General features: G+C 39.4%; 1 protein-coding gene across 4 annotated transcripts in view; it reads right to left on the reverse strand.

Moving 5' to 3' along the window:
* The window catches only part of akap6 (A kinase (PRKA) anchor protein 6), a 240856-nt gene that overhangs the window by 43939 nt on the left and 173127 nt on the right, over positions 1–23790 (reverse strand). For all 4 annotated transcript variants that reach the window (XM_067614337.1, XM_067614338.1, XM_067614339.1 and 1 more), the window contains 2 exons: positions 16057–16203; positions 4310–4591 (listed from right to left, as the gene is read on the reverse strand). In XM_067614337.1, the coding sequence (XP_067470438.1) occupies positions 4310–4591; positions 16057–16203 (429 nt within the window). The remainder of the gene's footprint in view (positions 1–4309; positions 4592–16056; positions 16204–23790) is intronic.

The following is a 23790-nucleotide window of genomic DNA, read 5'->3' on the forward strand; positions in this document are numbered from 1 at the left end:
CGAACCCATTTACGAGTCCAAACGCCAAAAAAAAAAAAAAAACAGACAAATGATCGCTAAAATGGAGTCGGCTTCTCTTAAAATGGAGCGCCCCTCTCTCCATTTAGCCTCTCTCGCTCTCTCTCTCTCCATACAAATGACTGCTATCAATATTTCCAATCTTCATTTCTGCAGAAGCTCAGGGCCTCTTTCTGCCAGAAATCAATGGCTTCCCACTGAGAGCTGTGACAAGGATCAGAAGTAAGAGCGGCTCCTGGGCTGTAGAGTATACACCCGCAGCCCCCCCGCGGTCCACACGGGGCCCCACCCCAACCTGTCAACAACTGTTATGATAAGAATTAAAAAACAAGAAAAGTTTTTATTTATTTAAAAAAAGACAATTACAGAGGGTGCACATTATGATGCTGACTGTAATTTCAGAGCCAACATTGGCGTAAAAATAAGACCTAAAAAATCTTTGTTGGTCCATAATTTTCTTTGTTATATACGTCAGAGACTTTTGGTCCAGTTGATACATTCGATTCAGTACAACTCAGTGACAGTCTGAAAACAGCCACTTCGAAAAATGAAAGGAAAATACCAAAGTGTTGCCCAAAAAACATCACAATAAACACAAATCTGCTGAATTTACTGACAAACCTCCTAAAAATAGCATCTATATTTGCAACGTTAAATCCTGTCAGCAGTGAGGGAAGCAGCCTGTCAGCGTTAACAGGCAGGCTGGATGTTTGCTATAGTTTACTGTATATATTATAGAGAGCGGTTTTGAAGCTCAAAGCGAGCCGCTCCGGCCGTCGCCATCTTGGCAGTGCGTGACGCTGCCTAACTCCCAGCCAACCAAAAATGGGCAAAGAGGCGGGGCCGAATGGCTGAAACAAGCCACCTAGCGGCTGGCGGACCTGTCACTCAAAACAGCCATGTCCTTCATTATGCATAACTTTACGGCTTAATAAAATTTAAACGGGTGAGTTATAAAAAAATTCACCCCCGTACAGTTGTCATGAAAGAGGAAATTAGCTAAAGTTATCAAACTGTAAACATGTTTATTTCTGATGTAAAGTTGGGTATTTTAACATGGGGGTCTATGGGGATTGACTCGATTTTGGAGCCTCGAGTGACCATTCAAGGAACTGCAGTTTTTCCACATTGGCTTCATTTTACAGCCCCGGAGGTTGCCGCTTGGTTTTAAGTTATTTCATGTTGCTCTGACAGTTTCAGCTTCATTTTAATGATGAAATCCTGTAATCTGGAACAATACGTAGCACCCTGGACAGCTCCTACAATCATGGCCGTCGCAGGATCAGCACCTTGACAGCGATTGTGACGCTTGATAGTTTGTTGTGTTAAAAAAGCTCCTTAATATGTGTCCTGTGTTCTAAAGTGGTCTATTAGATTTCATTGTTGTGCGTTTGAAATGAGATTTATCCTCACTATGAACTCCGTGCTGCAGGAGAGGAGCCGCTCAGCGTTGACGGCGGGGAGCCTCGTGTGTTTACGTTACGGTGCTGAGCAGCTCAACTGGCTCTCTTCAGATAAAAGTCTCGTTTCAACACAGTTTCATCATTTAGGCAGCCTGTGTGTGTGTGTGTGTGTGTGTGTGTGTGTGTGTGTGTGCGTGTGTGTGTGTGTGTGTGTGTGTGACCATGCACTGATGCATGTTTGTTCAAAACTGACCGATTTGCAACTTTACTCTCTTTATGCCGTGATGTTTGATGAAATCTTTCAACCAACATTTCCAGACACATAAACGTGTTGAACAAACGTGATTCATTTTATGAGGTTTTTTTGGTGGTTTTGGTCACTTTTTGTAGAGATTTTTGTGATATTTTATCTTACTGGAAGCTAAACAATAAAATATTGTGAGTGAAAACATATGAAGGCTTCAGTTCCCTCTTACAATCACACTCCTTCGTCTAAAAACCAAACACTACAACCACAATATTACAACTGTTAGTTATGGGAACAAACATAACATCATATCAAACCAGAAAGTGACTCCATAAGACACTGATCAGCTCTGCTAGCTGTTAATATAAATATGTAAATATGACGTCTCATATGTCATACATGTCATTCTGTGCTGTGACCACAGTGACCCAGTGACTCACTGAATAACAGACTTTTGAGATTCTGCTAAAGATGAATATTTCAAACATGAAGAAGCGGGTTAAAAGAAGACTAAAGAAGAAGAGAACAAAACTGAAACTGATCCAGACCAGGAGTTACGTTCCCTTAATGCATCTAAACCTGATTCAAACCTTAACTCTTAATCCAAATCTTTTACCAAAACAGTCATTTAAGGAAGTGATGTCCTAACAAATCATCCTCATTTTCCAAACCGTCACTTTTCAAGGACGTCTTCACTTCACAAAAATATGGTCACTTTCAAAAATGTCCACACCTTCGATAAATGTCCTCACTTTCCAAAAATATTCTCACTTATCAGGTCTAAACTCAGACTGATCCTTCTAATAATTACAAGCCCGACAATGTTTGAAATGTACTTTCCTAAAAATGTCCCTCCTGTCTGAAAATATCCTGATTTCAAGATTCAAGTCATCACTTTCCAAAATGACCTCACTCTCCAACAATTGTCCTTAATTAACAAAAAAATTATCCTTAAGCTCTTAAAAAGTCCTTATTTGCAAAGGTGTCGTCACTTTCCAAAAGACTCATCAGGTCCAAACTGACGTTGGTCCTCAGAAGGTATGAAGAACAAGTACACACACACACACACACACACACACACACACACACACACACACACACACACACACACACACACACACATTTTTTTACAAATGGACCTTGGAGGTTTTAACAACTTGTAAACAAAAGATGTTTACAAAATGCATGTTCACATAATAAAATCATATTAATCAGTTTTGTGTGTATTTGTGAAAGTTAGAAGTGTGTGTTTTCATGTGTGTGTGTGTGTAACTACAGTCTTCTTTATGCATTAATTCATGTCGTGCATGTATGTGAGACTCATTTGCATACGTCTATGTAATTGTGTGTTCATTTGTCAGCACATACATACATACATGAATTAATAAACTTATGTGTGCATCCATTTATAGTTTGGTGAGTATACTGGTATGTGTGTGTTTTAGCATGTTTGTGTGTATCTGGTTGTCAGTCACACGGCAGGGCTAGGCTAATCAGCGCAGCTAGCTGTTCGCTGTGTGATGTAGGCTGATTAATATCCTGTTAGCGTCCCGTGGCTTTTAAGGCTAACTGCTGTTTCCTCTATACATCCATCGCTTCAAAAACAGCCCTGCTTTCATCTGGCCTCATTAAGACGATGTACGACTATACTTAGCAACAACACACACACACACTAACACACACTCATACTAACACACACACACACAGAGTGAAGATGTTTTTTAAAAAGCTTAGTGTTGATTGGCTAAAGCTTTGTCACATATTTAGCAGCAGCCAAAGTTAGTGAAGAAAAGTTAATGCCGGTTTATAACACATCAATTATTTACTTTAACTTCCCCTTCGCCTGTTTTATTTACTGTATACATATTCTGTATTAAGTACTTACTACCTTCATTTCAATGTATATACATTTTATATCTTAAATTCCTTTACATTAGGTTAAAACTTTACCACATGAAGGTCTTGTGACTGAGAAGTCATAACTGACAGAAGCAATTAAGGTTCCTGTTTCTTCTCAATTAACAAAATAATATTTGTAATTGTAATAATCAAGTGCACTGGTTCTAAAGAGTATGAACTTACAGCATTTTACTGTGTGGCCCATCCTCTGTTATCCAATAACCTTTGTTTTAAAACTTACTTCTAAGATCTTAAGTTCTTTAGAGTCCTACTGGGCTCAGTCCTACTTGAGGACTAAAGCTTAGCGGATTAATGGAAATGTGATTTGGGATTTCTACCGGAGGACTTACTCTGAAAGTCTGTTGGGAAGGTGAATTTGTAGTTTTTTGGAGGTTCAACTTGAGGTTGTATTTTACCATAAATGTTCTGTAAATTATATACCTACAGACTGTATGGTGAGTTTCCATCCAGATGTTTTAATTCAGATTTTCAAATGGAGACAAGTGGAAAATTTGCACAAAAAAAAAGAAAAGAAAACCCAAAAAACGCTCGGCTGAGGTGGAAAAGTTAGAAACTAGCAAATAAATCAAGAAGTGCATGAAATGTGACATCAGATCTGTGATGTTCCTCAAATTAATACATGAAACCATCACTGGCAATAAACATTTTTGCAGGTATACTCAGTTCTAACCCTTCTTTACATCATTCTCTGTTAAAACGTAGTGATGACTGCTCTTCCTACCTTGAAGCTCTGCAGCTGTGCCGAGGCGTCTTTGCCCTGTCTGAGGCAGGAGTTGAAGATGAGGAGCTCGGTGTCTCTCAGCCACGCTTTCAGCTCCTTGATACGAGCCTCCAGCTGCTCCAGGAGCGAGTTGGTCAGCGGCGAGAGGGCGGAGCGAGGATTTTCCGCCGCCGCGTCTCGGCCGCCGACCAGCAGAGAGTTCATGTTGGCAGAAGAAGAAGAGGAGGAGGAGGACTGGTTCTGCTGGGACGAACCTCGTCCTGAATGCTCCGAGAGGATTTTCTGAAAGAAGGCAGAAGAAAAGAGGCCACGAAGAAGAGTTAATGTGAGGGACTCTTTGTTGTGTCAATATTTCATCATGCAAAGCAGCATGTCAATCAATACATACATGGCCATTAATCATTTACCTTCAGAAATGTGCGGATCAATAAAAGGGGATGTCATGTATTCATTCCTAAACCGCCGGAGGCATCAGATCTGAAGCTGAGTGTGATGTCATTTATGTCAGTGTTGCTGTTGAAGATGTAATAATCATCACAATCTTCTTGTTGACATTTATACATCTGGTTTATAGTCCGGTGAGAGTTTATCAGATGACATAATGTATATAATATCATATTTCCTGTTGCTTATATCTTATAGTGTTTCTTGTGTGAAAGTGACATTATTATTTTATTATATTTTAAGTAGCAGGACAGTTTAAACCAGTAGTTCCCGACTGGGTCCAGATTTTCCCTCCGTCATCAAGTTCCACTCCACACATTGACCCACTTTACATCCACTCAGTATATTTTTATCCATCCATTCAACCTGTCAGTGGATTAAAACCAAGCGGCAACCTCCAGGGTTGTAAAATGAAGCCAATGCGGAAGTGTTAAAAACTGCAGTTCCTTGAACGGCCACTTGAGGCTCCAAAAACGAGTCAATCCCCATAGACCCCCATGTTAAAGTGCCCAACTTTACAGCAGAAATAAACATGTTTACAGCCTGGTACAAAAAACGGTTATACATAATGAAGGACATGGCTGCTTTGAGTGACAGGTCCGCCAGCCGCTAGGTGGCTTGTTTCAGCCATTCGGCCCGCCTCTTTGCCCATTTTTGATTGGCTGGGAGTTAGGCACTGCCAAGATGGCGATGGCCGGAGCGGCTCGCTTTGAGCTTCAAAACGACTCTTCAGAAACCAACTGGTGACGTCACGGTAACTACGTCCATATTTATATACAGTCTATGATTCAAACTCACAACCTGCTCGTTGTGAGGATACGGGGCTGATGACCGCTACTGGCCCTTCACAAAATGAAAACCAAAATAACTGAAGTACAACTGACTGAAGCTCAATAAAATAAGAAGCACTGCAGCAGTGGAGGGACATTAGGGCTCAAAACCAACATTTAAAAAAACATTAGAAGCATTAAAACATAAGTTACAGCTAATTCAGTCTCATTTAAAACATTTTTTTCTCAACAGAATATGTAAACAAGCTGTTTTTCTTCTTTTTTTTGTCTTCAGTGCCTGTTGTGGAGCAAACTTCTCCAACAGACGTGTGAGGTGAAGGTCACATGACCCACATAGCCGGCACTGATAGGTTACTTGCGCTGTAAAGTTGAATGATGTCGCTGTTTTCTGCGTCTCACATGAACAAAATACTGAAATTGAAATCCAGCTTTCAAACAACAGATAATAAGTGCGACATTATTTCATTTTGTCACACTTTGACGGACATCATGTGACTCTTTTACTGTATATTTTGCTATAAAATCCTCTAATATCATAGTCATGTGTTTGTCAGTCAGTCACCCTTCACTCTAAACATCTTCCTGATTTCCTCTCAGTTTACAACCCTACATGTTTAACAGTTGTGTTTTCTGACACTGATGATCATAGATACAGTTAAATATTTCTGCTGATGGAAAGTGAAGAGAGATGCCAATAATCTGCTTTTTGATGTTGGTGATGAAATTATATTTTGATACCAGTTGCTACTGGTTTTGTAACTGGAGTTATCAGTTAGGTTGCTGATGCTGTTGTTTGGGTGGTTTTGAACAGTTGAAACAGTTTTATTCTATTTTATTTAAGTTTGATATAAAGATCACTTCAGTGTAGAATATGTGCTGTATGACGACACATATACATACACAATATAAAATTAAATTCTGTATACTGTGATAGAATATTTTATCCATATTGTTACAGAGTTATTATGTCGACGGTGTTGATAATGCTGTTATTGTAACTACGAATTAGCTTGATGTTGCTAATGCTGTTGTTGCCGCGGCGCCGGAGTCTGTTATTATTGTGTTAACGAGGACGCTGTTGTTGTTGTTGATGAACAAAGCTTCCAGAAATGTAACCAGTGTTTTTTTTTTTGTTTTTTTTGTTGCAGGTGCAAAACAGATCAGCTGCTAATTCGGAGCTTCTAGCAGCTTCACCTACGGAGCTGATATTCACACCCAAAACAAAACATCATTTAGACACAATAGAAACTGAAAGAGTGTTTGGTGAAGAGCAATCACTGTTTCAAATAGGAACAACTGAGAACAACAAGAGTCTGACTCAGAGAGAGAGAGAGAGAGAGAGAGAGAGAGTGTGTGTGTGTGTGTGTGTGTGTGTGTGTGTGTGTGTGTGTGTATAATAAGCTCTGCAGAGTAATTTTCCAACCCCTGTTGATCACACAGTAAGACACAGCGAGCCGCTGAGAGAGACTATATTCCCCACTTGGATTTAGATTTAGTGTGTGTGTGTGTTTGTGTGCACTGTGTAGTTTTTTCTTTTTTTTTTCACTGAAAAGTGTTCATCAATATAGAAGAAATAAACTTGTGATTTTCTTTGGCGATAAGTTCGGAGGTAGAGTAGCTGTTATTAATGAAAGGCAAAGCTGCAACATGTGAGGGTCAGAAGATAAAATAGAACAAATATTAACTGCAGTTTGTGTTCAGTTTGCCAGGATGAGAAGCTTAAATCACATAAATCACATCTTAATGCATAAGTAGCACATAAATACAGGATGTGTCTGTTTTGATTTTACTGTAAATTCATTAAAATACATTTAAAAAAATAACGTGTTTTGTCATGAACTTAAGAAATGACACTTGCTCTTTTAAGTTGACGAGGTCGCTTGCAGATTTGAGTTTATTAAGCACATTTTGAAACGGTTTCCTCTGATTAAAGTAGCGTTAAAAAGTCAAGTGATAAGTAGCTCGATATTTTGCAAACCTTTCCTTAGCTCGTCACTAAATTGTTAGTGTTGGGGGGAACTTTCATCAGAAAGAGCTACATGGAGACATAAAGAAAGCATTAAACATTGTGACTTGTTGAACAAGTTGTAGACAATCCATCACACCATCAGTAACAATTATACAAACGTCCAAACACACAAACAAAAATACAATCACCTTGTATTTTTGGAGAGAAAGCATGTTGTTCAGCTTTATACCTGGTCCCTAAACAGACACTTCCACAAACTGTTACACCTTCTTACAAACAACTATGTTATTAGACGATCTAACAGAGACCTCATGGTCGATCAATAACTTCAAACATGGACATCCGTCAACTTAAACAGTAGGCTTAAGACAAAGATATCTGCAGCTAACCCCAGAGGTCAACTAGCTGAGGAGTAGGACTACTGCACCAACATGTATCCCCAAAATGACAACGACACTACATCACATCCAGTTGATAACAAACATTCCCTAACATAACAAACATTGATCCCTTCTAGTTTAAAAATATTTGTAACATATATACAAAAGATTTATAAATTCAATTCAATTTTCTTTCACACTAGCACTCATCTCCCCAGTGAGTAGATCAGGTCACTAATACGTGACGCAGGTTAAACCAGTATGTATCTGTATGAGTCAACCCGCCTCAGACGACCCTCCTTCACAACCGTCCTCTCGACCAGGACCGGATGCAGGTCTGACGCAGGTAGATTTCTGCATGAATATGATCCTCGACGCGGGTTCAACAGACTGATAGGTGGTGTTGTGAGAGTCTGATGACAAAAATGCTGCTCTTCTCGATCATCTCATTGCCGACTGTACCCGCCATGTTCATTCCTCAGAGTACAAACAATTATTGTTTATTGTTTACAAACTATTATTGATGTGAGGAACTGGGCTGGAATCTGCATCTTATGGCGTTTTATGTGAATGACGCAGGTTTGACCAACAGTCTGATATAAATAGTTTCTAACGCGGGTTAAACGTGCATCACTAGACCCGGTTATACACTGCTTTATGAGAGTTGTAGCAGTCTGTGTTGAGGTTTCACCCCCATTGATACCCCGTTCAGACAGCTGACACCTGTCACAATCTTTAAGAGTTTATTCCCTTTTCCAGAAGGTGCTTCTGTTGCGTTGAGGACTTTTTAATGGGGCGTCCATTGTCATTGTAATGCATCTGACCCTTTCATGCATAGTGGTCACTCCAGTGGACAGCTGTTCAAAAGCCGTTTTCTTATATATGCATGGGGTTTTAATGGTATAGTTGCACATCAGCCAACACAGTGGACTCTAGTGTGTCGTCTCATAGCCTGCCATCCATTGACCGGCCTTTATAAGTGCAACACAAATTTCTCAAAACCAAGATGGCCGCCTGCCAGCCGGAAATGCTCAGCAGCTCAGGAACATCTTGCCAATCCCTCTATAGTAATAGACCTTTGCAGGTAACAACTAAGGTTATTGTAGTATTGATTTCATGTTGGGAGAAAATGACAATTAATCATCTGTCCACTAAGTTGGACAAACTCCTTGAAAAATGCGTGTTTAAAAAAAAGTTCAATTTTTTTTTTTCATGTCTAAAGAGGAATAAAAACACTGACTGTTATCATAATTCATGCATGAAAGGGTTAATGGAGGTGTTTCCTGCTAATGGTGTCCAAAACATCTTAATTCTCAAAATGCTTTCTTCATTTCTAATTAATATCTCTGTGATGAACTGAAGCTTTTGTGAGAGTTGAGAAAGGAAGATGTTTTGTTGTTTTGTTTCATGCTCTGACCTTCTTTGATTAATTTTTCTTTCCTATGCTGTTGATCTTATTCATTATTTTCATTTGCCAACATGAGTCATCTTTCTCTGTCATTGTGTTTTCTAGACCATCTCAGATTGGTTCTTATTCATTTTGAGGGCAGTGACAGCTTGTACTAAGAAGTTTTTGACCTATGACACCGTTCATACACTCCATCTCTCATTCTGGCTTCATGCTGTATTGTTTTGCAGTGTTTTAAGAGATCAGACAGCTGTTATCTTGCAGTTCTCGTTACAACTTTAACAAGCGGACATAACAGGAGAAACTTTAAACACAGATCCGCTCCTGAACGAGCCCTGCATGGGTCCCCGATGCTAATTTGCATATGTATGTGTTTGTACAAAAGGTATTGAGTCGTTGGTATAGCAGCGACTCTCCCTCCTGAGTGGAAACACTACTTTAGCTGAACTCTGGCAGGTAAAACCAGCCCATTAGACGATGAAGAGGGGGCGATAATAGGACCCCTGACCGGTGAAATGTGCAGTTAGCGTCGTGTTCGGGTAGAAAACGGCAGCGATTATGAGTCCGCGGTTAGTTCAGCAGAGAGAAACAGAGAAGGAAAGGAAAGAGGGAAGATGTATGAGGAGGACAAAGAAACGTTTCAAGAAACAGCGAGTGTGTTCGGTTCCTACGGAGCCGAGCAGCACGACGCTCCACTGATGTGCAGACACATAACTGGCTCATCAAAGCTTAACATCTCTCATCAGTTCAGTTCTCCATCTTTCTTTGATTCTGTAGTTTTCAGAGTCCCAGGAAACGTGTTTGAGCTCTGTGCATCTCGCCGTGTTTGTGTAATTGCTTGTATGTTTTCAGTATTTTGAAGGACTTTGTTTATGCTGTATGTGTCGTCCGATGGCTGAATGTGATTCTTAATATGCTTTTGTTTTATTTATACGCTTTTTTAAAACTTTTCAGCTGATTTTAAACTTGAGGAACCGATCGATGCTTCTCGATACCTCGCAACCTTTATTTTTATTCCTTTTGTTTTCTGTTAACTTAAATAATGCGAACTAAATGTAACTTTATATATCTGAGGAAACATTTGTCAGAGGCCGCCATCGTTCTGGTGGAAAAACGCGCTGAGTTGTTTTGAATTTATTAAAGTGATAAAAACTGTGGAGACGGAGAAATAAACACGGCACAAATGTTACCGAGGAACATTTTCACACATATGTAAATGGCATATTAATGCCGACGACATTAGCGATCGCTTGAGTTGAGAGAATTTTTACTGCTGTTAGCTTGAGGAACTTTTAAAAAACTGAACATAAAACTGCAGGAAGGTCATTGTGGTCACAACAGTGACCAAAAGGAAGAAAACATCGTTAGTCAGCCAATTACAGGCTTATCTCATTTGTAGACTAACTATGTTAAGTTACTACAAGAATATAATATTATAAAAGATAATAAAAATCTGATGAATAATTCAACAGTTGTCTGTGTAAAAGTTTGTATATAGAGACACATTTAGAGAGATCTACTGTATCTCCAGGGCAGCCATGAGATATTAAACTTGAAGTTTAAAAGATGAGAAAATATGCAAATTTTATAATTTGCTTGATACAAAAAGTGACCTTATTCTTCCTAACGACACTTATTTTCTTTGTCACTTTAACCCCAAAATTTGCTGTCAAATCTAAATCATTTATTTTGTTTCTTTATTCATCGGGGCTACAAATTGTGTATTTAAGCTCCTCTCTCTCTCTCTCTCTCTCTCTCTCTCTCTCTCTCTCTCTCTCTCTCTCTCTCTCTCTCTCTCTCTAGAAAAAAAAATGACAAAAAATAATAATGACAAAGCAATAAATAAAGGAAGAAAACAAAGAAGAGATGGATGAAGAGAGAGATGGAAAAAGACGTGATGTGTAAAGACAGACTGAGAGACGGGAACAAAGGAGAGAAAAAAGATTCAGAGAGAGAGAGAGAGAGAGAGAAAATGAAAAAGAGAAAATAAGCAAATAAGAGAGATAAAGAGGGGAGGAGAGCAAATGAAACAAAGAGAGAGAGAGAGAGATGTTGTTTTAGGGGACTCAATTAACCAGAGTCTGTGTTTTTCCCCTGCAGGTTGAAGTGGTGACTGGGTCCTGACTCCTGCGTTTTAGAGAGTAGATGGGAAAAGGACGGATGAAAAAGATATTTTAAAGTGTTAATTTCACCCGACAGACGAGAAAGAACGTCTCTTTTTTCTCTCCGTGTTTTTGTCTGTTATTCTCTTTACTAAGGACACGTGTTTCATGTTTTAACTTCTACACAGATTTATGATTTATCCACATTAATCTGTTCTTTCGAGGGTAGATTTTTAAGACGAGAAAGAAGGAATTATACATTTTACACGTTTGGAAGATAAACCTGATAAGTTAAAGATTAATAATAAGAATGTTTTTCTATATTTGTCTTTCCGTCTGGAGACACGAGACACTCTTTGACCTTGAACGACTGCATAAAAAACGACAAGCCGCTGCCAAAAAATCCACAACACGAAAGACAAAAGCTAATTTACAACCTCTTTATTTTCTTCGTCGTTTGGGTTGCGCGCGCGCGCGTGTGTGTGTGTGTGTGTGTGTGTGTGTGTGTGTGTGTGTGTGTGTGTGTGTGTGTGGGTGTGTGTCCGCTCTGTCATAAATTCTTCATAAGGCCAGGACAGTTCAGAGGCGAGGCACAAGACATCAATTCCAGTTAATTCCCAATTTGTGTCAGAGCAGCAGATGCCGACGCCAGCACTGATAGGCCTGTTAATATGCTACTGAGACGCCATGTTGGAGAGGAGGAGGCGGGGGAGGGGTGGGGGGTGGGGGGTGTGTGTGGGGGGGGTGAATGGATGGAGGAGAAGACGGAGAAGGAGAGACCGTTGATGTGTAGTGAAAATCTTGGCTAAAAAAAAAGAGGGGAGGGAAGACAGAAAGGAGGACAGAGAAAGAGGAAATGAAGAATGAAGAGGAAGACAAAAAAAGAGGATGAAAGAGGGAGATGGAGTAGAGTAAGAGAGGGAGAAGAAGAGGTGGATGACAGAGAGAGTGAGAGAAAATAGGTGATGACATAAGAAGGGGAAGAGAAAGAGGAAGAAGGGAAGAAAGGAGGAAAGGGAGACAGAGAAGTTTAAGGAGGTAAAGAGGAAGTTGAGAGAGAGATGCACAGCAACAACAATAATAACAACTGTGATAATAATAGAAATATGACTAATAATAATAATGATAATAATAATAATAATAATAATAATAATAATAATAGTAGCAGTGGGAGTCTGACTGATATATTATTATATATGACATCATTAGATTATTAATAGTGAAGCATCAGTGTTAGAGCAGCATGTTACTGTTGTAGCTGCTGGAGGTGGAGCTAGTTTACACTACTTTATATACAGTTAGCTAGTTTAGTCCAGTGGTTCCCAACCTAGGGGTCGGGCCCCTCCAAAGGGTCAGCAGATAAATCTGAGGGGTGGTGAGATGATTAATGGGAGAGGAAAGAAGAAAAAACAAAGTTCTGATACACAAATCTGTTTTCAGTTTTTTCTCTAATCTTTGATTTTTGCTGAAATATTGGATCATTTGAACATTTATTGAAATGAAAGCATGTGAGAAGTTTAGAGGGAAAAATCACTATTTGGTGGAGCTGTTAACAACTCATAGACATGTGAAATGTGACCCCGACTACACACTGCTTTTTGTAAGACGTCAAAAGCCAAAAAGGTTGGAAACCACTGGTTTCATCTTTAACAATGTGTTGTATTTTAAAAGCTTGTTATATTATCCATTGTGTCAAATCTTCATCTGAAAAGTAACTAAGGCTGTCAAATAAATGTAGTGGAGTAGAAAGTACAATATTTCCCTCTGAAATGTTACAGCAGGGTTGTCCACATACTTTTGGCCATATATAGGAGATGAGGAGGATGAATGAAGGAAAACAGAAGAGAGAGAGAGAGGAAGAGAGGGGAGATTAAAAGTGATTGCTTCACTGACATCCTGCTCTGTCACTACCCAGAATCCCTCTGTTCCTCAATGACACACACACACACACTTTGATTCGTGTGTGTGTGTGTGTGTGTAACAGTATTCTCAGTCCAAATGTCTCTTTGTCAGTAATAGAAGTTTAATCACAGTCAGGTTACTGTGGCGGAAACACACACGGCGACGGAGAGAGAGAGAGAGAGAGAGAGAGACGACTCATCTGTTGCTGTTGTTTAATTTCTAAAATGGAATCTGTTTCAGCGAGGTTGATACATATGTTAATGCACACACACACTTCCAATAGTGTTGAATTTGCGATAGGTTGAGTGTGTGTGTGTGCACGCCATTAGGGACTACAAGGAGACACACACACACACACACACACACACACAGATGGTGTTTGCTCCTCCACCGCTCTCTCTCTCTCTCTCTGTTTGTGTGAACGAGCTCGATGCGTCGACGTGCGGCGCTCGGGTTGACAGGAGACGGTTTTGTTTCTTCGGAGGAACAAAGTCATATCGTCACATTTCAGCCTCCTGATGAGCCGCCGCCAGCTGTCACCACCGCCGCCGCCGCCGCCGCTGCTAGACCTGGAATTAATCACCACGCCCCAGTGAGGTTAAAAAATAAATAAATAAATAAAAAAATGGCGCCGACATGCCCATCAGCAAGGCACACATCACTTCCTGAAGCCTTCAGAAGAAGTGTAAATTGTGTTGTTTGCTAATATTCAGCGGTTTTAATCACTTATAGATTCTGGGACAATTTTAGAAGAATTGAACGACTACGATGAAGAGTTTCATTCCTACAGCTCTGAGTTGAGCCTCCGACGGGCTTCTTCTCCATGGCAACGTCAGCTGAGGCTCATGGGTAATATATACAGTGACAGGTCATCTTTGCAGAACAGGTGCTACGCAAAGCCAGATGCATTATGGTCAATTAAAATGACAATTTTAAGAAGTTTTTTTTATTAATAACACATTTCTTTTTTTTTTTTTGCTTCTTGTGCTGTTATGTTTTAAAATTTTGGTCCTTTTCCGATTGTTTTTGATTGTTTATTAGTAAATGTTTGACATATTTACGTATTTTCTGTAAATTTCTGTTGAATCTGGTATTTATCTAATCTATGTAACTTTGGACAGAAAGCAAATAAGAGTATTTCCCAAAAACTGTTGAACTAATCCTTTAGTTTTTACTGATTGCAATTCTTCTAAATCATAATAATAATTATGGGAGTTTTGCTCTTTTACTTCCTGATCTTAAAAGGTCGTCTCAGGGGTCAGAATGTCTCCGTCAACATGACAGTGATGTCATCAGTCAGTGCAGCGCCGCTTCAAACAGATTCATGTGTTTATCATGTGACATAAAGCACAAAGTCCAGATGATCAATAGATGGAAACTGTCTCCACAGACACACAAAGATCGACTGCGTGATCTCAGACTCAATAATCAGCCTTTAGTTAAAGGTTTGATCTTTGGTTTTATGACTGGAAACCTTCGTCTACCAGATTAACACCATATACCATCAGCTTCATTGTGTCCTGTACTTCCTCCTCTTCTTCCCAGAACAGTACAGATACATTTTAAACTATTTTTCCATTTGCTGTTCATCCATCAGCCCACAGATCTGCTGCTCTTACTCAGAAACACACATGATTTCTTGTTTGATTCATTTGTCGCTGTTGATTGGTTGAACAAAGACTCTGATCTTTACTTCAACATTTCAAACAGGAAGACGACGGTTATGGATCTGTTGGATTTGTCTTTCAGGGCTGATCCACTCATTCACATTTTGTCCTTTGTATAAATGAGGTTAAATCAACATTTTTACATGAACTATTTCTGTTAAAGTGAGTAAAATGGATTTTCTCATTAACGGTTGTTTGGATCATGTATGTGATAACTGCACACATGAGACAGTCAAATATCTCAGCTGATGCATAAGATAACATCAATATGGGCATCTAGATATAGTAGAAATATAGTTATCAAATGTAGTAATGTGGTATATGACGATAACTTGAATATTAAAGGAACATTCTGGTATATTTTCCTTAAATGTGGCTGATAAACGTTGTTTCACAGACTCCTTGTTTCTCTGAATCTCTACAACAGAGGCGTCACGTGCAAAGTTAGCCTGACCCATAGAGTCACCATGGCCACGTTTATGGGAGGTTCAAAAATACCAGACTTTTCCCAGTACAGTATGTGGTCGGACTCAATTGATTCCCATTGTTGTCTGTCCACCATCCAGAGCACACAGAGCTAAATCTTTACGAAACCACAGAGGAAAAAGCTCAACACCCACTTCCTGTCCTGTGCCATAAAGCATTACTATCAAACAAACTGCAGAGTTTACATATCTATCTATCTATCTATCTATCTATCTATCTATCTATCTATCTATCTATCTATCTATCTATCTATCTCGTTACGTTCCTCCACACAGTTAAAGGCCACGGTGGCAGCAGGGCTCCTTAATTGAGACGACACTAATTATCATCTTCATGTTGGAGATTAGATCAGTGCTGATTAGCCTAAAATTAGCCACACCACCCACACACACACACACCCACACCCACACACACACACACACACACACACACACACACACTCCTGTCTCAACAGAAATATCAGTGTGATTCTCAAGATAACATCTCTGTGTTTGGCTCGTCTCCAAGACACCACTGTTGCTCTCCTGTATTTCTGAAACTTGACTCTTTGTATGAGTGTGTGTGTGTGTGTGTGTGTGTGTGTGTGTGTGTGTGTTACCTCCAGCTGTCTCCACGTGTGTGTCAGGTTGTGTATTTTGCGGTGGAAGTTGCTCGGCAGTTCGGTCCCGCTCCTCTTCAGAGACTCGGCTCGGCCCAGCAGGCTGGTCTTCCTGCTCTCCATCATCATCAGCTCGATGTGGCTGCTCTGTAGTAACACAGACACACACACACACACACACACACACGTTACACACGTTACACAACTCAGAGGAGGTATTTCACTATTTTTATGACAAACAGGTTTGACGACTGTATGTTTATGAAACACACTTTAGATGTTTTTCGCCAAATGATGTTTAATTTCACAAAAAGTGATTAGTTTTCCTCCAGAACTCCACAGCAGCTTCTACAGAAACATAATAATAAACTCATTCATGAGCCACGACACTGATTGGTTGAAATTATAACTGACTCCGCCCCCTTCATTTGCATATCACAACTGAAGTATTTTTTTGGGGTATATAACAGTAACATTGCAAACAAAGCAGCTTTTGACTTGTAGGGAGCATTTCTACATATGTTCAACTCAGTTTTTGGGACATTTTAAAAATATATAAATAACAGAAAATCACAAAAAGCATAATATGTCCCCTTTAAATATTGAAAAAGTCAATGCTGGTAATGCTAGTAATGCTAGCAATGTCTTGTAGTTTATACACACAGAGGAAAAACATTGCAGGTGAGCATAATCCAGGCAGTAATTATGTTTCCTGTAAAACATATTTGGCAAAGCAAATACTTGTATTTACAGATATTTCGATGGATGTTCTGATCTTTTATTTTTCACCATGACTCTCAATTTTAGTCTAGATCCATTGTGTAACTCCTGTGACTCTAGTAGAGGTGTGCCCGAATACAAATACAAATAGTTATTCGGCAAAGCACAAATAGTTTGTTTTCGGGAAGAAAAAAAAAAGAGGGGAGTCACATCCACCTGCTACATGACGCACATTTTCCTAATTTCACTCCTGGAGCTACTTAATTTTCTAAAATTAAAAGCGTAATAAAAACAAAAACAGTATTTTTAAGCCTCTTTCCACTATTATTCGAATACAAATACAAATAATTTTGCTGCCTCAACAAATACAGATACAAATACAAATACTGGACCCTCTGCAGCTGCTGTATTTCATGCAGAAAGAAGCTCCTGAAAGCCTGCTGATGGTGAGTATTTGATACTCCGAGATGGATTTTTTCAGAGGAGTAGTCCTTTAACTGCTCTGTCAAAATAAGACCGGATCTTTTTTATTTTTATTTTGTTGTGTGCAGCTCGTCTCTTGATGAAATGTTTGAGGGATTCGCAGGAGTTTCCAGCAGATTTCACTCGCCTGCTTTTGACCACTTTAAAGCTGAAACTCCTCCGTCGTGCCTCCGCAGCTCCGCCGACGCGCAGGAATCAAAACAACAGCAGCAGCAGCACTTGACGGCAGACTGCAGACTTCTTTATGAAGAGATATTTTTTAAAGAAATGTTCCATTTTGTATCACCGAGCGTCGCTGAATATTTTTCCTTCCCTTCTGGTTTGTGCTTTTGTTTGAGCGCTTGTGGTTTGGGGAGCGAAGGAGTTGCAGAACAGTTTTTCTATTTTTGAATAGAAAGAAGTGACTCTTTAAGTTACTGTAGTGAAACATTTTGACAGAGAACAACATTAAAAATCATGTTTTCAGCTGCAGTCGCCCACATAATGTGACTGTGATTGTTTATATCCTAAAATCTTGAACTATCACTGTTATTTCCAGTTGTGTCGAGACAATAAAAGTCATGCCGTACATCTGAATTAGTTCACTTCAAGCAAACTAAACCCCCTTATTTCTAAACTGCAAGTTGACTTTCAGTACTGTGCATCAACCTGTGCAGCTGCATCAATCTCATCCACGGCTGACACCTTTTTTCGAGGCCGTTTTTCCCGCCTACAAAGCTCCGATTGTTTCTCCAAGCAGGGAGGGAACCTGCCATCAGTGAGCACGACACCAGAAATATTTGAATCGCAGAGACAAATTAAAGATGTGATGTAATGATTCAGAGGTTTAGAGGTTATCAGAGCCAAGTCAAGTCTTTGAGATGTGACTTGCAGGTCAAAAATAAAGTATTTAAACCAAATAATTATTCTTTAATGGAAACAATGTTGACTTTTCATCTCAACATCTTCATACTATGCTGCTATTTTTGAGTGATTTTTGCAAAACTTTTGCAAACCAAAGACAAAACTGCATCAATAACTACATCTAAACATTAAGTTATATATATATGTATGACTATATATCAGTAACTTTATCAATAATTCTTGTACTTCATCTGCTCAACACAACTAGAAAATCCACCAACAGTCATTTTATTTTATTTGACTTTTCTTACATACTTCAGATATTTCTGTTTTTGTTGAAGGACCTCAGTTTTGTTCCCATATTGACTGAATGTTGTATAATTATGGAGATATTGATGTATTTTTACCTTGATCTACAGAAACAGAATAAAAATCTGAATCCAAAACTCTTCCTTTAACTTCACGTTTGTGTTTCACTTCTCTCTCTGTTCTTTCTGCTTCTCTTTCAACGCGTCCTTGTTGTCTGAATTGTTTTCATTTCAATCTGTCTCGACTCATTTTTCCGCTCTGACCTTTGTTTTTCTTCTGTCTCTCCTCTCCGTCCCCTCGCTCAGACCTCTTGTCCTCATTATCCTCATTTTCTGCGGTTTCATTGCCTTTTTTCTTGCTTATAACGCTGAATAATTCAAACTATTTTTTCTCCTGTTCTTCCTCTTTTAAAACATTTCAATTCAACCTTTACATGTTCTGCTATTCCTCCCTTCACTGCTCTCTCTCTCTCTCTCTCATCCTCTTTTATTTTTTTTGTGAATCCCTTCATCTTTTGCAGCTCTTTCTCCTTTTGTCCTTGTCTCCTCTTTTTCACGTTGGGCACTCCGCTCCTCCGTCGTTCTGATTTGTGGCTCAACACTTCTCTCCGTCTTTATTTTCTGCACTGTAACAGCTCTCTCTCTCTCTCTCTCTCTCTCTCTCTCTCTCTCTCTCTCTTATATTTGCTTAATTCATCCATCTTTTTTCCCCTCCATCACTCTCATCTATCTCCTCTCTCTCTTTCTTTCCTCTTTTCAGTTGTTAGTGCAACTCTCCGTCGATGCCTCCATCTTTTTTTTTTTTTTTTTTTGCTTAATTTCCCTCCTCCTCCTCCTCCTCCTCCTCCTCCTCTGTTTTCTCTTTCTCCTCTTTTCATTTTCTGCATCGATAGCTACTTGATTCTACTTTTCCCTTGTCGTTTATCATTACCGCCTGGCGCCATTTGAATATTTAAATGTCTCTTCTCTGACTCTGTGTGTGTGTGTGTGTGTGTGTGTGTGTTTTTGCTGCGCTGTCATCAGAGAGGCGGCGGCCATTTTTCAACGTCGCCGATTCTGATGGAGATGCTATCGCTCAACGCTTCACGGCCATCCATCCCCTTCACTTAGCTAATAGCCACGCCGCAGGAACAAGGGATCGACGGCATAAAAAAAATAATAAATAACAAAAAAAAAAGAGAGATGAGTGGAAGGTAAATATGTCGGCGTCGCACTCGTCTAACAGTCAGGAAATTATACGATTTATACGCTGATGGCAAATATTGATTTAAAAAAAAGGGGGGGGAAAGGGAGCCGGTGGGGAGAGGGAGGGGTTGTTTTGTTGTTGTTTGTTTGTTTGTTTGAAGGATGCCACTGATCCAAAGTCAAAGAAAAGAGAGAGAGAGAGAGGGGGGAGAAAGGAAGATAGACATGCCGATTAAAATGCATGAGATCCGAACTTCCAGATAAGTGCTGAGAGAGGGATCTTGGAGAAACGGGAGGGTGAGAGATGGGAGGGGGAGAAGAGGAGGGGGGAGGGGGGGGGGGGGGGGGGGGGGGGGGGGATGCATGGATGGCTAGTTGTGATGTATTCATGCCTCCAGTCAATCTCCATGCAAGGATGGACTGAGATACACAGGCCTGAGGACGGAGAGAGAGAGAGAGGAGAGAAAGGATTGTGTGTGAGGGATAAAGAGGAAAAAGAGAAAGAGAGATGAAGGAAGAGAATGAAAGAGGACGAGATGCTCGGACACCGGAGACACGACGGGATCCCTTTTCATCGCTAACTGAACCCTGAAAAACTCAGGACGATGTGATCAGAGCTGTAAATTACTGGCTCGACGTAAACGTATCCGTAACAACGGGAAACTGTTTCAACTTCCTGTGATTAGATGTGAAAGAAAAAGTGAAGAACGACCCAACAGTCATGAGGAATCATGGGAAAACAGGCGACATGTAGTAGTCAGTGTGGTAGTTGGCTTGTAATTTCTATAAAGATTTGATAAAAAGTCATGAATAAAAGTAACGATGCAGCAGTGAAAGAATTCAAATCCTTTACTAGTAAAAACATTTTCCACAGTCAATAGTATTTTTAATGTTAAAGCATGAAAAGGATGGATTTTTACTGCTGATGCCTTCATGTTTAAACTTTAGTAATAGATCGTGTTTTATAAGTTCATCAAACGTTCTGTCTGTAAAAACTGCGAATATAAAGTTACATAAAATCTCACAACTGTTAAAAGTTAAAGTATTCGAGTAAATGTTCACCAGTAAATGTTCACCAGTAAATGTTCACCAGTAAATGTTCACCAGTCTGTGGTTGAGATTAGATTCTTCTTTTTGTATCAAGTTTGCCTCAAAGATTATAAATTATAATCAAAACTGAAATCAAAATAATCAAAGCTGAAGTTTTGCTGCTTGACAGAGAGGATGTGTGAAGAGACGGAGACGGTGTTGTGTCATTTGTTTGCTTTCACTGAGATTTCGCTAATTCAGAAAACGTGAAAATGACGCGTATCAAAACAAAGAGTTTTCTACGGTGGCCCTGAGGTACACATCACGACAACAAATCACAAAACACAACTGCAAAAGCAGACAACACAACTAACTTCTACTGGAAAAGGTAGGTACCTGCTATCGACAAAGCTTGTTGCTGATTGGACGCTCTCCTATTGACAAGGCTCATCGCTGATTGGACGGACGCACTGTCTGTCTTTTTAACAGGAAGGAGGCGCTGTCCGCCTTCATTTGGGGTCCGTGTAGTCTCCGCCCACAGCTGTGTTGTGCTGCGGTTGTGTTGTCTGCTTTCGTGGTTGTGTTTTGTTATTTGTCGTCGTGATGTGCACTTCAGGGCCACCGTAGTTTTCAGCAGCTGTATTGTGTCACAAGGAGGCAACAGATACTCGTCCTCAACCGTGTCTCACTGGGCGAACGTCATTGTTTTGTGAAAGCTCAGTTTTCTTTGTTCACACTAAATCTTGAGGGTTTTCAGATCCTGTTTTCACGTCCAAAAAACCAGACAGATGTTTTCAGATTCAGCTGGTTCAGTGTGTAATCTGAATGTGCGAGTAGTGTAGTTAAACCTTTGTTTAACTACCAGATAATCCTTTTCCACCTTTTCCTCTTTGTCATGTTTTATTTTTTCCTCTTCTTTCTATAATCACCTCGAGGCTCACAGGGCTGTAAAGGACACTCTGACCTCTCTGGCCTCCTCTTCCTCTCTGACTCCGCCGCCGCTCACGTCGAGCATCAGTTCAGTGTTTGGACAGAAATCATAAAACATCATTTGTGACTAATTTAAACAAATTAGTCGTCGTCTCGGTTCCATATGTCGGATATTGGTTTTCACAAAAAAGCTGTTTAACTGCGTTTGATTCATCATGACGCTGAAATGATGAACAGACATAAACAAAAGCTGACGTCATGTAAATGTCAGAAGAAAGGCATCATTTCAACTAGAGGGATACATTAATTAATTTAATAACTCTTATCTTAAAATCAAAAACGTGTTCTTCTCTTTGTTCTTTTATTTCAGAAAGTATCTCTGAGCTCATTGAAAATCTGATTTTAAGTTTGGCCTATGAGCAGGATTTGTGACATCACATATAGCTTGTAGCCAATCAGGATCCAGTATGCAACTTAAACAAATGTGATGTGGAAACTTGAAGCCAAATACTGGGAATGGACTTTATAATAAAATGACAAATATTTACATATTCATAGATTCTGGATTTTTTTTTTTTTTTTAATGGGGGAGAAGAAGAAGATTTGTTTGTGGAAAAACAATGTGAGACATATATTACTGTTCCAAGCAGAGTATTTTTTATATGTCACAAGCTAAAAAGATGAGGCAATATGTTTATTTTGTTATTTGATTAAAAAAAATAAATTAAAATGTTGTTATGAAATCAAAGAGTAGCGTACGATATTCTTTTGTTGTTGTAGCACATGTATAAACTTCCTGCAGTCTTACTGTGTCCATTAGGGGTGCACCCGAATACTAATACATTATTCGGCAAAGCACAAATAGTGTTTTTTTTTTTTTTTTTTTACAAATATTTGTAAAAATTATTTGTTTTCAGGAAGAAAAATAAAACATGTCAACTACCAGCGTGCAGGTCGGTTACATCACTATCTCAGTGTCTCTCCTCTGCTCCGCTGTGACGTCTATCAGCAGGTCTCAACGAGGGGAGTCACATCCACCTGCTACATGACGCACATTTCCTTATTTGGACATCGTTCCCCAGAGATAAAGCTGAACTACTGACACATGAACAAGCTTCATGAACACAAATACACTCAATACACTATCTGAGGTTTGCTGAATGGCATTCTGGGAAATGTGAGTGAAGATTAGTTGATATAAAAGCAGACAAAGAAGGTAAAGACTCAAAAACAGCTGGACTGATGTGTAGATTTTTATACGGTAAAGCATGAAATATATTTTGCATCACTAAGTCAAACAAATCAACGTGCAGGAAAATAAATTAATGAATAAAATGAAATGACATTTAAATGTCTGAAAACCACATGTGCTGATTATTTGTGAATTATATATGAAAATGTGAACAGACGTACAAATAATGATATTAATTTCAAAAACGCTCGTGTCGTCTTTTCATATAATCATAGTTCAGGCTGCGTGAACAATGTTTAACTCACAAAACAAAACCTACAGCTCCAATAACTTAAAGTTGTGATTGTAGTAAATGTCTATAAAAACACATATATTTAAATGTAACATATTTAATCACATAACGGAGGTGAGAGATAAAGAGAAACAGCAGAGCTTTCCAAAAAAACACAGAGAAACGAGGGAATAACGCTTGACAAAACAGACGAGAGGGGAAGAGGGGGGAGGAGAGGAGGGGGGGTGGAGGGGGGGGGAGGGTGGGGGAGAAAATCAACAAGCAATCATAAGTTTAATTTGGTCTCCATATTAATGAGCACGGAGCTGAAATGTCAGCAAAAATGCAGTCATACATGAAAAACATTTAATGCATTTTGAACATTCGTTTCTTTTTTTTTCTTCTTCTTCTTCTTCTTCTTCTTCTTCTTCTTCTCTCTTCTCACAGATTCATCTTATCCGCCTAAATGAGAGAAGTTTGTTTGAGGCTGCGTAACGGAACCGTTTTATGTCGACACGGCAACTAAAGTTCAGGGGAAGCGATAAGGACGCGTCTTCATCATCATCATCATCATCATCTTCAACATCTGTCTTCTTCTCCTCTGTCTCTGTGTCTCCATCCTCTGAATTCTCCCTTTCTTCTTCTGTTATTACCAAACTGATTCTGTAAATAACTACTACTGATTGATCCGTCCAGGTTTGAGGCTCTGATGTTTAAAATAAATCGCGTCTCTCGCTTCTCGTCCATCATCCACCAAAAAATGAATCCTGTGT

This window comes from Thunnus thynnus, chromosome 16 (assembly GCF_963924715.1).
Source record: "Thunnus thynnus chromosome 16, fThuThy2.1, whole genome shotgun sequence".
Taxonomy (NCBI): Eukaryota; Metazoa; Chordata; class Actinopteri; order Scombriformes; family Scombridae; genus Thunnus; species Thunnus thynnus.